Source organism: Micromys minutus, assembly GCF_963924665.1.
Source record: "Micromys minutus genome assembly, chromosome: 25".
Taxonomy (NCBI): domain Eukaryota; kingdom Metazoa; phylum Chordata; class Mammalia; order Rodentia; family Muridae; genus Micromys; species Micromys minutus.
Window position 1 is genome coordinate 7,509,587 of NC_137960.1, and position 14,502 is coordinate 7,524,088.

Genomic DNA, 14,502 nt, shown 5'->3' on the forward strand with positions numbered 1-14,502 from the left:
AACCCTTTAAAACAGAAATTTTGCTGTTATGAATCATAATCTTCTGGTGGTCCTTGGTGACCCCTGTGAAAGGGTCATCCGACCCCTAAAAGTTAAGAACTTCTTTCTGGAGCCTAAATCATAAAGCATGACACAAACTGGAGTAGTATCTTCTGATGTGTTGTGTCTAAGGACAGACCCACATTCTCTTACCCCAAGAGCAATGCTCTGAACACATTAGTGACCAGATGCTTACTAGAGCTGTCCACTGGACACCCACAGTGGGTTCCTGCCCAGGATGAAGAGGTGTCCAGATGCAAGTAGCTAAGTGTTACCCAGGCCTGGCACTGAGGCCACAGTATGTCAACATCTGTCACAGTACCTAGGCAGCAGCATCTTAGCTCTCAACAAAGAGCAAAATCCACCACAAGACCTTAGACCATGGTGAGTGCTGGTGAAACATTCTCACACAGATCATTTCCTGGGCACTTAAACACATGCCAGCCATCTTGTCCCACCAGGCATGCACACTGCATGACTACTGAAGTCCCAGGTAGAAGACACACAGTCATGTGACCCTATAGGTCACCTCACTCTAGGACAAGTTTTTTTGCAAATATGGTCAGTGGCCTCATGCTGGGTGTTCAAAGGGTCATAGCAGGACAAGGGCTCATATGCTGTGAAGAGCAGAGAAAGGCAGAGACCCCACAAGCCTTGAAGAAGCTCCTGGTCCCCATGGATATCAGAGCAGCTCCTTGCCCTCCATCTGCTGTGATTTCATGCCAATTTAAATTTTTAAACACCACACAATATGAACATACTTCAAGGAACACGGGGGCTAGCACTTTTAGAAGAGAAACTGCGAAGACTTTACAAGAAGTCACACCAATACTGTATCACTACAAATTTTATTCAGAAACCCATCTTTGTTTTTTTTTGTTGTTTTTTAAAAAAAAAATCCCATTATGAACTGGCTTGTCAACCAACTACAACACTGTCTAGCAGACACACGGTAAAAAGGCTCGGCTCAGAATCGCCCAGATCTCTCCCGGTCTCTTGACCGCCTCCGGTCACGCTCCCGTCCTCCGCCACCTCCACCTCCACCTCCACCACCGCGCCCGCGGTCTCTGGATCGGGAACGCCGTTCCCTGGATCGGGACCTGGATCTATGCCTGGACAAGAAGAAGATGGCATCAGAAGCAGAGCCTGACAGCTGACTGCAGAGGACACGAGGCCAGTGGCCTGCAAGCCCGTATGAAATGAGCCCAGTTTAGATGCTATCTTCAAGGACGCCCCTCCAAACTGAATGGCTGTGCTGTGTTGAGTATAATAGAGCTTTCAGAACCAACCCAAATGCTGTGGGCAATCACAAAACAAATGCAGGCCGGGCAGCAGTGAGCTCTGGACGCATACCCAGAAGACACCCACGGGCTTGCCATGCTTAGCTCTTTTCCAACCTGCTCCACATCAAGACTTGCTAGGCAGAGTTCTTTGGGCCATTTTTTAGGGTGAGAAGGAACCATCTAGAATCAGTGAACTCACTTGATTCATCCTGACCCTTGCTGTGACCAAGGGCCAGGAAAACAAGTGCACGGTGCCGACCTGTCAGCAGTACAGCAAGTTGGCCCTAGTGTCACTGCCCACTGTAGGCAAAACCAGATAACCAGCACACCACCAGAATGCCTTCCTGCATAAAAGGGGCAGGAGTCTCCCATTTTATATTTGAGATAACGCACCAGGATCTGAGCAGACTCATTAAGGACGAGGCAGTCTGAGGCCTGGTTTTCCTTCGGCCCTGAGGAGCTTCCCAGTTCACCCCTCACCCCACTTCATCCTGTACCCCGGACTCACTTCTTGCGCCGGCGCCCATACAGCTCCCGCCGCAGCTCTCTTGAGATCGGCTTCAGATGCATAAAGTTGCAGAAGCCCCCTCTTGTGCACTCCCTGTGGGTCAAATCCAGACATGTTATATTGTGCCCCCGCTGACTGAGCTCTGCCCACCACACCAGTCACGCTCTTGCTTCCTTACCCCATTTCATACTGGCGACAGCAGGCTTCCCTGAAGTCAGTTACTGGGGACAGCTCTGCATGGATTGGCTGCCCATTAAACCAGCGGTTATTCAAGTCGATCACAGCTTTCTCCGCATCCTCCTCACGTCGAAACTGAAAAGGTAAAGCATAGCCAAGTGTTCGCCACTCCACTGCTCTGTTGCTAAGAATTGATTCTCTACTCTACTACTGCTACACACTCACTGAGGCAGAACACTTATGGGATGACGCAGTCAAACTGAACCAGCCAACCCTCCCCAGATGAACTCCAGACAGCCCAGTGCTAATCCACTAAGAGTAAATGTGAGATCTGTCCAGTGTTACTTCAGAAAAGGAACAAGGTATATAGTCTAACCTGTGCCAATCCAAGCAGCTTCAACCCTAGAGTTCTTACTCCTCACTAAAGCCAGTCACCAGGATGGCAACCCACAGCACCCACCAGTCTGTACCTTGACATACACGTTCCCCACCAGGTGGTCTCCTAGGTTGTCACAGACATTCATCTCCTCAACCTCCCCGTACTTTTCTTCCATCTCAGTGAAGACTTCCTGGAGGAGAACAGGAGTTGAGGAGCACCGCACACAGCCCCATCTCTCAAGGCTACCCCCTCGCCCAGCACTCACCTCAAAGAACTCATCATAGTGCTCCTGCATCTCCACATCGCTCACAGCACCTGCAGTCAAAGACACCCAGCTGGTGAGCACTGTGGCCTTGCTGCCCTCAAGCTCAGCTGCTACAGTGACTGTCTAGAGGACGCCAGGCCAGAGCTGCATGCTACAGGAGCACCGACTTGCTTGTGCCTTGGAGTTGCTGAGATCTTAAATGCCCACAGCCTTAGTCCTGGCTACCAAAACCACAGCCAGCTTTATTTGGTACCAAAAGGGCTACACAAAGTTCAAGGAAAAAGGTAACTCTTGAATTAAGAACTTTTAAGTATAAAAATGTATTCCTTAAGACTGGAGGCCAGAAAGTACACTGATTTCCCCTCTGTTGGGTCAAAGTGGAAGCTGAAACAAGGGTGAGTCATCAAGAGCTCATGTGCCTTTATACAGTGCCAACCACTGAATGCTAGAAAATTCTTTCTGATGTGATTGAAACCAAAGCCACCAGACTTCAGCAGTTTGGATGTCTTGCTATAAAGATAGTTAGACCTTGTTGAAGGTGTTCCCAACCTCTGCACCAAATCCCCTCTCCACAAGCTACATGCAGGAACTCAAGTCATGGCTGCTCATGAGCACGTCTGCCCAGTCTATCCCAATCATCACTCCCTCAACCTCAACCCAAGACACCACACAATTGGTGTGTTAATAAACTCAGGTTCCAAACAGCTGGCAAGGGCCTTATGGGAGTTTTGGTGCCATGCTGGGTCTGAATTTAATTGAACCCTTCTGTGAACCATATTCCCGGACAAGCAGAGAGCTCACAAGCCCACCTGCCTCTCTGGTGCATCCCACAAGGCATGTGATTGGGTGTGGAGCAGTACCTTGAATTCTGCTCAAGACTCATTTGGTAACTAAAACTGGGAGCTAGCCTGTTCTGACTCGAATAACTGCAGCTCCCTTTCCAACTTGTCTGGGGGTTGTTTTTAGTTATTCTGACTTTTGAGAAAGTGAATTGGCCTGAAAACCCAATTTTATTGAATGCACCAGGCTCTCTTGACATGAGCATGCCCATATGTGGTACCTGACCAAACCTTCAGGGGTGTCTGGCCCCACCTGAGAAGGAAGAGGTCACAGGCAACAGCAAAAGACTGAGGAACCTGCTCCACAGGCAGATTGTAGCAGCTAAAGTCAAAGGCTTCTACAATCAGGTAGAATGAGAACAGGAAAAAAACATTCTCATGCTCAAAGCTCTGACGAATATTTGGTGGTGGTTTTAAGACTGACGAACATGCCTATTCTGTTCCAGCTCCCACCTGTCAAGATGACCCAAAGGCCGAGACCAGCACACCAAGACGCTGATCAGAATACCAGTGGGCTCAGTGTATTTTAAGTATAAGTTAGAAAATGACTATTTTTCTTACAGAAATATTATTCTTAAAACAGAGACTACCATTTAACTTTATTTTGTGTATGTGAAATGCATTTTCTTACACATGTCAAGCTGGGAATTAACTCGCTCTAGAATAAAGTTAGTTTCATTTATTTTCTACAACCGGGACCCCAAGCCTGGAAGATTTAGTAAGAGCTGAAAATTCAGTTTACAGTACACCTCAAAACATACTGTGAATTGCAAATAGAGACAACAAACACAACATCCTGTCAGGAAAGCAGTCCCCAAGTGAACAACCACTGTTACCAATCACCTGTTTTCCATTTGCTTATACCCAGGGGCAGGGCAGGCACATGAACAAACATTACTTAATAAAGCCACATATAAACATTTCCCCCCTCCTACAGTCCTTATTTCTAACAATAAAACAAAACCAAGTATTTAAGCCAGGGATTGACTGCCAGGTGACTGCTATCTCGGTAGAGTGCTCTACTGTCAGGTCAGGGATAGCGTCACAAACACCTAGCACCTCAGCAGGAAAAACACATGAAAAGCCCCTTCTACACAGACACGTGCACCAGAGGTTTCCCAGCCTGGCCAGCTCCAGTAGGCGGTGATCCTGGGACCATTTTATTTACCCAGGGCAGGCCAACAAGAGATGAAGGTTTTGGTGAGGGGTGTGGTAGATTTAGCCTGTGGCCATCCAAGGGGAGTCTACTTTGAGTTTGGACACAACTGCATCCCAGTGCTCCACTGTAGAACTATAGTAGTTCTCAGCACAGGAAGATGTGCAAGGCTTACTGAAGCCAGCTTAGGCTGCTGCCCCATTGTGTACCCCTTATCACCAAGTATAACACTACCTCCCGATGCTCAAGATGCTATCTTTGGAAAGTGGGTGGCTAGACACTGAGCATCTCTTCTGCCGAGCGCTCACCTGGTTAGCATACCTACACGGGTCAGTGCGGGCTGCAGACCCTCACCTGGGAAACACTCAGAACAAGGCCCTCACATAGAGCATGACCTCTGACATGCAGCTTATGGAAATGAGGCTAATAAGCAACAAAAATCTTAAAATTTCTAAGCAATTTCCACCCGAGTTCCAGAAAGCGAGAGCCATTCAGATGCCGCTGCTCTTCAGAGGGAAGAGCAGTCCTCCAACTCAATCCCAGTGCATCCCAGGGTGACGGTCCAAGTGCGGAGGGAGCAAGAGCAGCAAGTCCCAACTACTTCAAGGGCGCCCTTGCCAGTCACTGTCATCCTGACTAAGGGGCAGGAGTTCAGATCTCCAGCAGGTCAGTGGGGACAACAGCTCCTGTTATGTCTAGGACGCGGTTCTTGACACTAGCACAGCAGACCGGGTGGATGGACACTGAGCTCTGACACGCAAGCCCAGGGAACCAGGGAAGGAACTTGTATGAACTTACAGCGCAAACCGTCAGCAGACTGGGAAGAGTTTTGAGGGTTACGGTAAATGTTCAAGAGGGCAATGGTCTGAAATACAAAACGCAACAACTTTATATTATGGAAATTAAATGTTCACACTTAACCGGCTGCCTGTGACGATCGATCGCGTCAGTTGAGTCAGTGCTGTAAGAGAGCAGGTTATTTCCCTTGAGCAGGTGTCCCCTTAGTTGGTGGCTGTCTTGAACTACACTAACACTGCAGTGTTGGGAGATCTCATGAGATGCCAATATTGCAATTCTGCTCACAGCGGACTCTCCTGCCAAGTGCCAGCCAAGCAAGGATGGCACCAGCTTAGCTGAGAGACTGAGAGAAAAAGTGCTTGAACCTGCGACGAACCAAGCGCTGTACCAGAGAAATACAATATCTCATGTCATGAAATCTCCACTTCCTAGAGGAAAAATTATAATGGTGAAATAAAACCCACACGTACTGGGCAACTTACCTTGTTGATTCCTTAATATTCCTACCATTTTAACTTTACAGAAAGAACTTAAGAAAGGCCAGGGTTCAGTCACAGTAAAGGCCAACAATCGGCTGCCCGGGTTAGAACCCGATCATGTAGACGGGCACTCTCGTGACAAACATAAGTCAACAGGAGAGGCCGGCCAGTGACTTTCCCTAGAGGAGCGCTTCTTGAGCGCTTGTGGCCCCTGTCAAGTTCTGGCTGTGCGCCACGAGGTTCCAGCACCGTGTCCTGTTTGCAACAGCTCTATGTCAGCAGCTCAGAGCCAGCGTTATGTCTCAATTAAGAGTGGGCTCTTGAACACCATCGTTTAAAAAATTTCTCCAACTGTGGGACTTACAGTGTGAGCCGTCAGCCGTCTGTGCACTGTTTTGGGGATTACGATAGATGTTTTGAATCAAGATGGTCTGCGGGGAAAAAAAATAAAAAGGGGAATTCTACTGGCTGCTGTGCATACATTAGACAATTGCAAAGAGACAGTTTGTTTGCAAACGGTTAACGTTTGTTGTTTTCTCACTAGTCAGACACTGGTGTCTTGTGCAGAGTACACCAAAACCATCATATTATGAAAACAGAGTTTGAGCAGTGACTTGTGTCAAGTCAGCCAGCAACCAAGAAGAAATTTTATCTGTTGTTTTGAGTGGTCCCCGTTACCAATGATAAAGTGCTTCAATACAAGATGAGAGAACACTAACATTTTCTTGTACTTCAAGCCAGGATACAACATGTCAAAACTCACATAATCATATTTCCCACACAAAGCTGTCTTAACCAAAAGCATACTTCAACTGTATGCAGTATGAAAGGTCTCTGGTCTCTTAGCAAAGCAGCCACGTTAGTTGTCTTGGATACCTGACTCTTATTTACACTTTCTTGGTGGGTCTCTGTTTACATAATACAATAGTTAAAAACATTTGCTCTTTTGCGATCCTTCTTTTTAAGGAAAAATCCTTTTAACCCTTGTGCTTTTAACTGGATCAGGCAGACTTGAAACCTTACACTGTACCGTTCTTCTTAAAATCAAGTTGTCTGAAAAAACAAACCATGTTTAAGTTAGTAAGCTAATATGGTACATCAATCTCACGTCCACATCACTAGAGCTTACAAAGAAACCCACCCTGAGTAACACTACAATCGTGCTAGCCAACAGACTGCCTCTCAACAACCTGCTGGAAAGCAAGCAGTTCTAAGCACTCTGCAGACCAGAGTGCAGCTTCCGGCTGTGCTCAAAGGGTGTAGGGTGAAGAACTGTGTTTGGGAGACAGGTCTGCTGCTGGAACCCACCTGGGAGGAAGGCTGAATATTAGAACACTCACACTGAACCACTGAGTTAAAGCAGCCAGCTCTCAAGCACCCTGGCTGGGTAGGCCTGCACCTTCAGAGGTCTCTCAGACTTTACCCAACTTCCTACCTCCCCAGTACTGGGGCAGACAAAAGCCGCTCACTGTAGGGAAAGCAATGTAAAAGGGGAAGCTATAGTTACCTCTGACTAGTCAACCAAACCTGAGGTAACTGCTGTAGTGTTGAGCTCATCACAGTATAGGGGGCCCACCTCCCTGCTTTGTTCTAGGCCTGGATGCTTAGAGCTCTTAAGGCAACTGTGTGCAGCTCTGCCTCAGAGAGCACTGAGAGCAGTCTCTCTGCCTGTCGATCAAGCACAAAGACTCTGCATGCAGAGTCAGCAGCCTAAGATCACTAGATTAGCTGGAAGATTTTGTTAATAGATAGATAAACAACACACTCATAACAGTTTAAAGCAGATGCTTTGATAAATCTTAAAATCACAAAAAGAGAGGAACCCTTTAGGGTCATTAGAGGACAGATGCCTCCTACACTAACCACGGAGCAGTCAAGGATAATTGGGAAGAAAAACCTATCTTGCTCTCCCCTCTATAAACATCCATGTTGTGGTTTCCTGGGGGCTTACATTCTAAAATAAGGTTCCTTTCTTCTTTGTATCTACTTGTTCTGCAAATGTCTTAACCTTCTGCAGATAAATAATATAGTATGCAAGAAGAAAAAACACATTAAAGATGCATCCTTTAAAAAGATGTATCTGTAGCTTTAGAACTGCTGTAAGGAGGCTGGGACTGAACAAATTATGAACTCAACAGTCCAATCTAGTAGATTCAGTAGACCTTCCAATCTCCCATCTCTTAGCTTGTCTGTGCTAGAACCAAAATGCCCCCCCCCAACAATCCCTACTGCCCCACCAAAGAAAGTAAGATTGGACTGAGTTTAACCTGGACAGACCTCACCTAAGAGAACAAACACCTCTCAGTGAACTCAAACCCCAACAAGCAGTTTATGTCCATCTTCAGTTTCTATGCTCATGATGCCTTGTGGTGCCAAACCATGGACCTCTGGGTATTAGAGTATGCCGGGTCTGCTGATAGACACCCATGCCAGCATGTCTCACCCAGTGACTGCATCACTATTGCCCGGAAAGCAGAAATTCCCCCTGGATCCACTGTTTCTCCGTTAGGGAGAAGGGCAGTGAACTTCAGGTTCAACCAATACCCAACTATATTTTAAAAAGTTCCTCTAAGGTCAAGAACAAGACTTCCCACTGGGGTAGGTCCATCACCCCCTGCAACAAATGCAAAATAAAACCAGAGGGAAGATTTGATTTGCTGAGTGAGTAGGAACATTAATCGGTCCTGAAAGTACAAGAACTTTTGATAATTTGTGAAAAAATAAAATTAAATTAAAAACAAAAACCCAACACACAAACCTGGCTAAAGGTTGGTTTATTGTGCAACCGAGAACATCTGTCTCCATGACGACATGCTCCGATTTTGAAATAAAATGAACAGTTGACTCTGTAAAGGGAAAATAAGAACTGATTATTTCTGGAAAGATGTGGCAAAATCATTAACTTGAAATTACTTCCCAGCTACTTTTTTCCACGATACCCAAGCCAGGCAGCTCCTGCTGGCTGTGCCCTCTAGCAGGCTGTGTGAGGCCACTACTCTAGCTCCCCCACAGAAGGGCTCGAATTCTAACCTGCCTCCTGCTACCCTAAGCCCCCTTGCCTTTGAACATTTTAAGACTGTCTCACTCTGTGGGTCCTGGGTGCCACCTACAAATGAGGACAGTGCCATGGAGGCACTGTTCCAAGGATGAGGATGTGGTGCTAGCTCACAGGCCTGAGTGCATTAAAGAAAACAAAAACAAAGTCCAGGCTCTCTCTAACTCAAGTACTAAACCAAGAGGAAATTTCCAAACTGGTCTCTCGGCTTCACCTCAGTGCAAATGCGCCATGTGGAGAGCTAGCCTACCTCACAAACCACACATGAGCATTTTACCACCCCACAGAGCCACAAGCAACCACAACTACCAGGTGCTGGGCGGCCTGCAGATCTGCAGCTTGGACTTTTACATGTTGCAGCTTCCCTATGCAGATGTCAGCTGCAGAAGCAGGAATACCGCCCCACACTTTAGAAAGAGCCACATGCTTAAGTCTTTGCCCTGGAGTGAAGGCTGAAGGTCACAGGGTGGACCATGAAGACCAGTTCTGTTGTTGATCGGACAGTAGGTCTGAGTTTATGTGGAAGAAGAATGATGGCTAACCATCTCCTCACTTCATACAACCTAACTTGATTAGCTAATATCTCTCTAGAAAATCAACAGAAAACAAAGAGCTTGTTTAAAAAATACCTTGGAACCAGCAAACTTCTGGCTGAAAATACTCAAGGGTTCCACATGAAATAGCTCTCAAACCTGCACCCCCAGCAAACACTTCAGCTTGCTGGCAGAAGCAGGCAGGTCTGAGTTAGAAACCAGCCTGGTTTACAAAGCATGGCAGGACAGCAAGGGCTATGCAGAGAAACCCTGTTTTGGAACAGCCAGAGAAGCAAAAGAAGGGTGATCTGCTGGACAAACTAGGTCTAGAAAACAAGCCACAGCTACATACTTGATGGTAAAGACTCACCACTTAAAAAGCCCCAAAGTTAATAGGCACCTGAGTAGTTTGCTGAGATGGCCCTTTACTACAGACCCAAACATGGAGGCAGGAACTACTATGCCTCTGGCTTTGCAGTGCTAGGCTTTAGGCATCGATGCAGGGAAACCTTGTGTCAGAACTAGCAGACACATTTCACCATATTCCAGCCCTGCTCTGTAACCTCAGGATTTAGAGACGGCACTCTTCCATAGCACCAAACAAGTTTGCATGTATTTTCGAGACAGGGTTGTTATGTCCTGGAACTTGTTATGTAGCCCAGGCTGGAACTCAGAGATCCACCTACCTACCTCTGGAGTGCTGACAATAATGTACCACCACACCTGGCTTAGATTGTTGATTTAAAGAACTTTAAAGGCTTTATTTTATTTTAAATTATGCATATGTGTGTGGGGTAGGGATGTATACTCAGGCGCAGGTGCCTGTGGTGGCCAGGGCAAAGGATCTCCCCAGATCTGGCATTACAGGTGGTTGTGAGATAGCAGATGCAGTGAGGGGGATTCAGGGAACCAAACTACTGGCCTTTTCAAGAGCAGTTTACACGCTGAACCACTGAGTCATTAACACAAGGCACAGCCTTCCTGAGAACCCAGACTTTATCCCTCAGATTCTCTAAGACTGGCCTAGACCTGACATCCAATGTCTCTTGAGTGACTACCAATTCGGGCATGAGACTTTTAGAAACATCCCCTGTTTCAAACACTGTAGACTGTATAAAGGTGCCTGATCGGACAGCCTCCATCCTGGAAAACAGAACATTTTAACAGTGAGAATATGGCACCAAAAAAATGTTATCTATTGCAAACACTTACCGTCATGACTGACATCTGCATAAACCTTGTACAAGACTCAGAAACATAAAGATGGTGACTACTTACTGGGAGTAGATTAAGCCAGACGCTTAAATCTTTAGGTTTCCAAAGTAGGAATTATCCTTCAAAGAGTCTGAGGACATTCGCCTTAACCTAAATTTCAGCCAACACGTTGCAAATGAGTATGTGCCACGGCGACATACGAATACAGGCGGGAATATTGTTATTTCTTTTCCTCTTACCCTAACTGTTGGCTACGGATAAGCAAACCTTAATTTAAAAAGAAAAGCGGGTCCGCCTACGCTTAGGCAGGCCCGAGGTTTATTCGGTTGAAACCGCTCCCAAAGGTCGGCCTCAGCGACGGAATGCTAGCGAGGATGGTGCCACAGCACTTCCGACCCAACTCAAAAGCCTAAAGTTGAAGAAACGTGTTACGTCGCCACAGAAGCCCAGGGCAGCGGTGAGAGAGCGGCGTGGAGCAGGGCCCCGTGTAGAACCCGGCATGGAGCGCCCGCCGTGGAGCTCTAGGCGCCGAGGCCCAGCCCGAGCCGCCCGCCAGGTCCCGCCGCCCGGTCCACGAGGCGGCGGCGCCGAGCCGCGCGAGGCCTCCAGGCCCGAGTCACCCGCGACGCCTGGACTCCACCGCCGCTTGCCTCGGCCGGCACCCGCTGCCCGTCGCCTCCCCAGCCTACGTCCCGACAGGCCGGCCCTACTCACTTGTCTTTCTCGGTGCCGAAGATGGAGGCCAAGTATTCCGCCATTTTCCAGCGGACGACTCCGGCACGGCAGCCGACGCTGCCGACTAGGCCCACGAACCCCCCTTGGAGACGTCACCGGACGCGACGACGCTCTCCCCGCCCGTCGTAGCGGCTCTGTCCAATTGAAAAAGGCGCTGCCAGCGTAGGGGCGGGTCGAAGAACGCGAGGAGGCTCCGCCCCTTCCCTGGCGCCTGCGTACTCCCTGCTGTCCGGGCGGGTCCCGCGCTTTGCCCGCTGCTTAGGCTGTGGACAGCGGCTCCGCGCGTGCTCAGCGCCGCTTTTTCCCGCTCCCGGCGCTGGAACCGCGCCCTCTCCCCTTGCTGGCCCTCCCGTCCCAGGCCTCCCACTGGTGCAGCTGTAAACCAGGGACCCCGTCCGGCCTCCTGGAGGGGTTTAAACCCACCGCATCCTCACAGACACCAGTTTACCTTAACGTCACCAAGTTTCCAGGCATAACCTAATCCCCTTATTTCAGGATGAGACCCCGGCTGTGGGGTTTGATGACTTTGCTTGCTCTCTCTGGCTATAGAGCCACTTCCACCCGAGAACGAGCCGTGAAAGAGCGTTGTGGGAAGCTGGGGTCTCCGCACAGGCTCTCACGAAGTAACCTGGCTGCTGGAACTAGGGATGGATGACCAGCCCATTAGTTTGTCCTTCCTTCTGTCCTACACGCCCATTCACCCCTCACTAATTAATCCATCCAACTATCCATGTCTCATCTACCATGTCACATCTATTTACCTCTTATTTGGAGACATTAGAAGAGCAAACCCTGTGACGTGTATATAGATAAAGACTGCAGCGATGGCTTTTGTTTTGTTTTTCCATGAGATGGTCTAATATATGTATCAGGCTACAGACCTACCATGTACAGCTGAAGATGACCTTGAACTTCTGAACCTCTACCTCCTGAATGCTAGGGTTACCGGTGTGCACTACCAAACAGGTTTATAGGATGCTGAATGTTAAGCAAGTGCTCTATCAACTGAATTATATCCCCATCCTTGGCTTGTGTGGCTGGTGTGATGTTTAATCTTTAAGCTTAAAAAAAAAAAAAGATTATATGTAAGTACACTGTAGCTGTATTCAGACACACCAGTTCTGTATCACTGGGCTCCTATCCCTCAACTAAAAGTAATTAATACAGTTGGGAAGACACTGTATTACCGACTTGGAGATTTCAGCAATTGGTCCAGCTGACAAGAGTTTAAAAGAATACAGACCCGGTGATATCAATTCCGGCTGGTGGTCCTTCATGACTCCCAAGGTCCTAAGTATACCCGCATCTTTTTACTTTTTGATTGTTTGCTTGGTTGGTTTTGTTTTTCAAGACAGTGTTTCTCTGTGTAGTCCTGGCTATCCCGGAACTCACTTTGTAGACTAGGCTGGCCTTAAACTCACAGAGACCCACCCACCTCTGTGTCTAGAGTGCTGGGTCTTAAGGTGTGTGCCACCACCACAAGGCTTCAAAAGCAAAAATTAAAAGCGGGGCTGGGAAGCTGGGCCTGTTCATGCATACTTTTAATCCTATGTTTGGGAGGCAGAGACTAGTGGATATATATATATGAATTTAAGGGCTGGGTTGGTCTACATAGACTTGCAGACCAGATGGGGCTACATAGTGAACTCCCCCCCCCAAAAAAAGTATTATAAATGCTTGTTTAGCATTCAAAAGGCTCTAGGCTCAATCCCCAGTGTTTTTTTTTTTTTTAAGAAAGATTTTTTATTTTATGTATATAAGTACACTGAGCTGTCTTCAGACACACCAGAAAAGGGCATCAGATCTCATGACAGATGGTGGTGAGTCACCATGTGGTTGCTGGGACTTGAACTCAGGACCTCTGGAAGAGCAGTCAGTGCTTTTAACCACTGAGCTATGTCTCCAGCCCCAGTAGTTTTATTTTTAAGGATATAGATAACCAAGTCCGGCAGTGGTGGTGCAAGCCTTTAATCCCAACACTTGAAGTAGAGGCAAGCAAATATCTGTGAGTTCAAGGCCAGCCTGGTCTATAGAGTGGGTCCTGGGGAGCCATGGCTACACAGACAAACCCTGTCTGGGGCAGTGGTAAATGGGATTTATACGTGCATATGTGGGAATATCTTTGCCAGCAATGGAGCTGGTAACGAGGATGCTAGCATATGCCAGGGAGAGCAGTAAGCTGGCCGTGACAAGCTGCAAAGCAGCAGGAGCAAGTTGAACTTTAAAGATGAGCATGAATATGCAAAACTATGCAAAAGTACTCAAGGGTAAAGCAACCTGCCTAAGTGAAAAGCTTCCCTTCCGGAAACAGCTGAAAACCACTCTGACAGGTTTTCTGTGAAATCTGCTGCAAGAAAACTTCAGTTTGAACAAGCACAGTGTGGGGATGGGGGTGCGGCAGTGGGGGGGGGGAGGAGAGGAGGCAGGGTGCCGTTTCTAGTGAGGCAGGATGGGCTAACACCGAGGAACAGGTGGCATCATGAAGCTGGCAGGTTGGAAAGGCTACAGGTGCTGAGCGTGGGCATTTTGCCTCTTATATTTCCTGCCTAGAAGAAAAGCCAGCCTTGGGTGCTCTGCACAGCCACTCGACGAATCCTAAATGACTTCTGAATAGTCATGCTCTTGACATTTTCTTTCTCTCCCTTTCTGAAAGGAGTTTTATGTCCTTTAAGAAGAGGGAAAATAAATGACTTGAGAAGTATTGGGATGCCCCACCACGGATAGATAGATATTGGCATTGTCTTTGCAAGATCAATACCAATACTTATCACTTTCATAATTGCAAGTGTTTAGACAATTGGTTAATCCTGTCAGCACATGCTTGCATGGTCTCTGGGCCAAAACAATCTTTCTGGGTTTGTTTGTTTTTATTTTAATACTTTTTCAAGACAAGATTTCTCTGCACCCCTGGTCTACTCTCTCTAGACCAGGCTGGCGTTGCACTCAGAGATCCACCTGCCTATGTCTTCTGAATGCTGGGATTAAAGGCAAGGGCTACTGCCGCCTGGCTTTGTCTTAATTTTTTGAGACAGGGTCTCGCT

At 47.6% G+C, this 14,502-nt stretch overlaps 1 protein-coding gene across 2 annotated transcripts; it reads right to left on the minus strand.

Annotated features, from left to right (window-relative positions):
• Window positions 1-879: 879 nt before the first annotated feature.
• On the minus strand, window positions 880-11,563 carry U2AF1 (U2 small nuclear RNA auxiliary factor 1). 2 transcript variants are annotated; one of them, XM_080938405.1, is made up of 8 exons: window positions 11,441-11,563; window positions 8,682-8,769; window positions 5,445-5,511; window positions 2,652-2,701; window positions 2,478-2,576; window positions 2,009-2,142; window positions 1,831-1,923; window positions 880-1,151 (listed from the first exon to the last, which is right to left on the minus strand). In XM_080938405.1, exons 1-8 carry the CDS (start codon window positions 11,482-11,484, stop codon window positions 1,007-1,009), a joined length of 720 nt encoding a protein of 239 aa, XP_080794531.1. In that variant the 5' UTR covers window positions 11,485-11,563; the 3' UTR covers window positions 880-1,006. The 2 variants fall into 2 exon arrangements, with proteins under 2 accessions (XP_080794531.1, XP_080794532.1); XM_080938406.1 differs by lacking the exon at window positions 5,445-5,511 and adding an exon at window positions 6,288-6,354.
• Window positions 11,564-14,502: the final 2,939 nt, after the last annotated feature.

Bases quoted from the DNA above. Each gene is read 5' to 3' on its own strand.
- U2AF1 (XM_080938405.1), bottom strand. From the start codon at position 11,484: ATGGCGGAATACTTGGCCTCCATCTTCGGCACCGAGAAAGACAA. The intron at 8,770-11,440 runs GTGAGTAGGGCC...TTCCCTTTACAG, and splicing joins TTCGGCACCGAGAAAGACAA to AGTCAACTGTTCATTTTATT. The intron at 1,152-1,830 runs GTGAGTCCGGGG...CTTCTTGTCCAG, and splicing joins TATGGGCGCCGGCGCAAGAA to GCATAGATCCAGGTCCCGAT.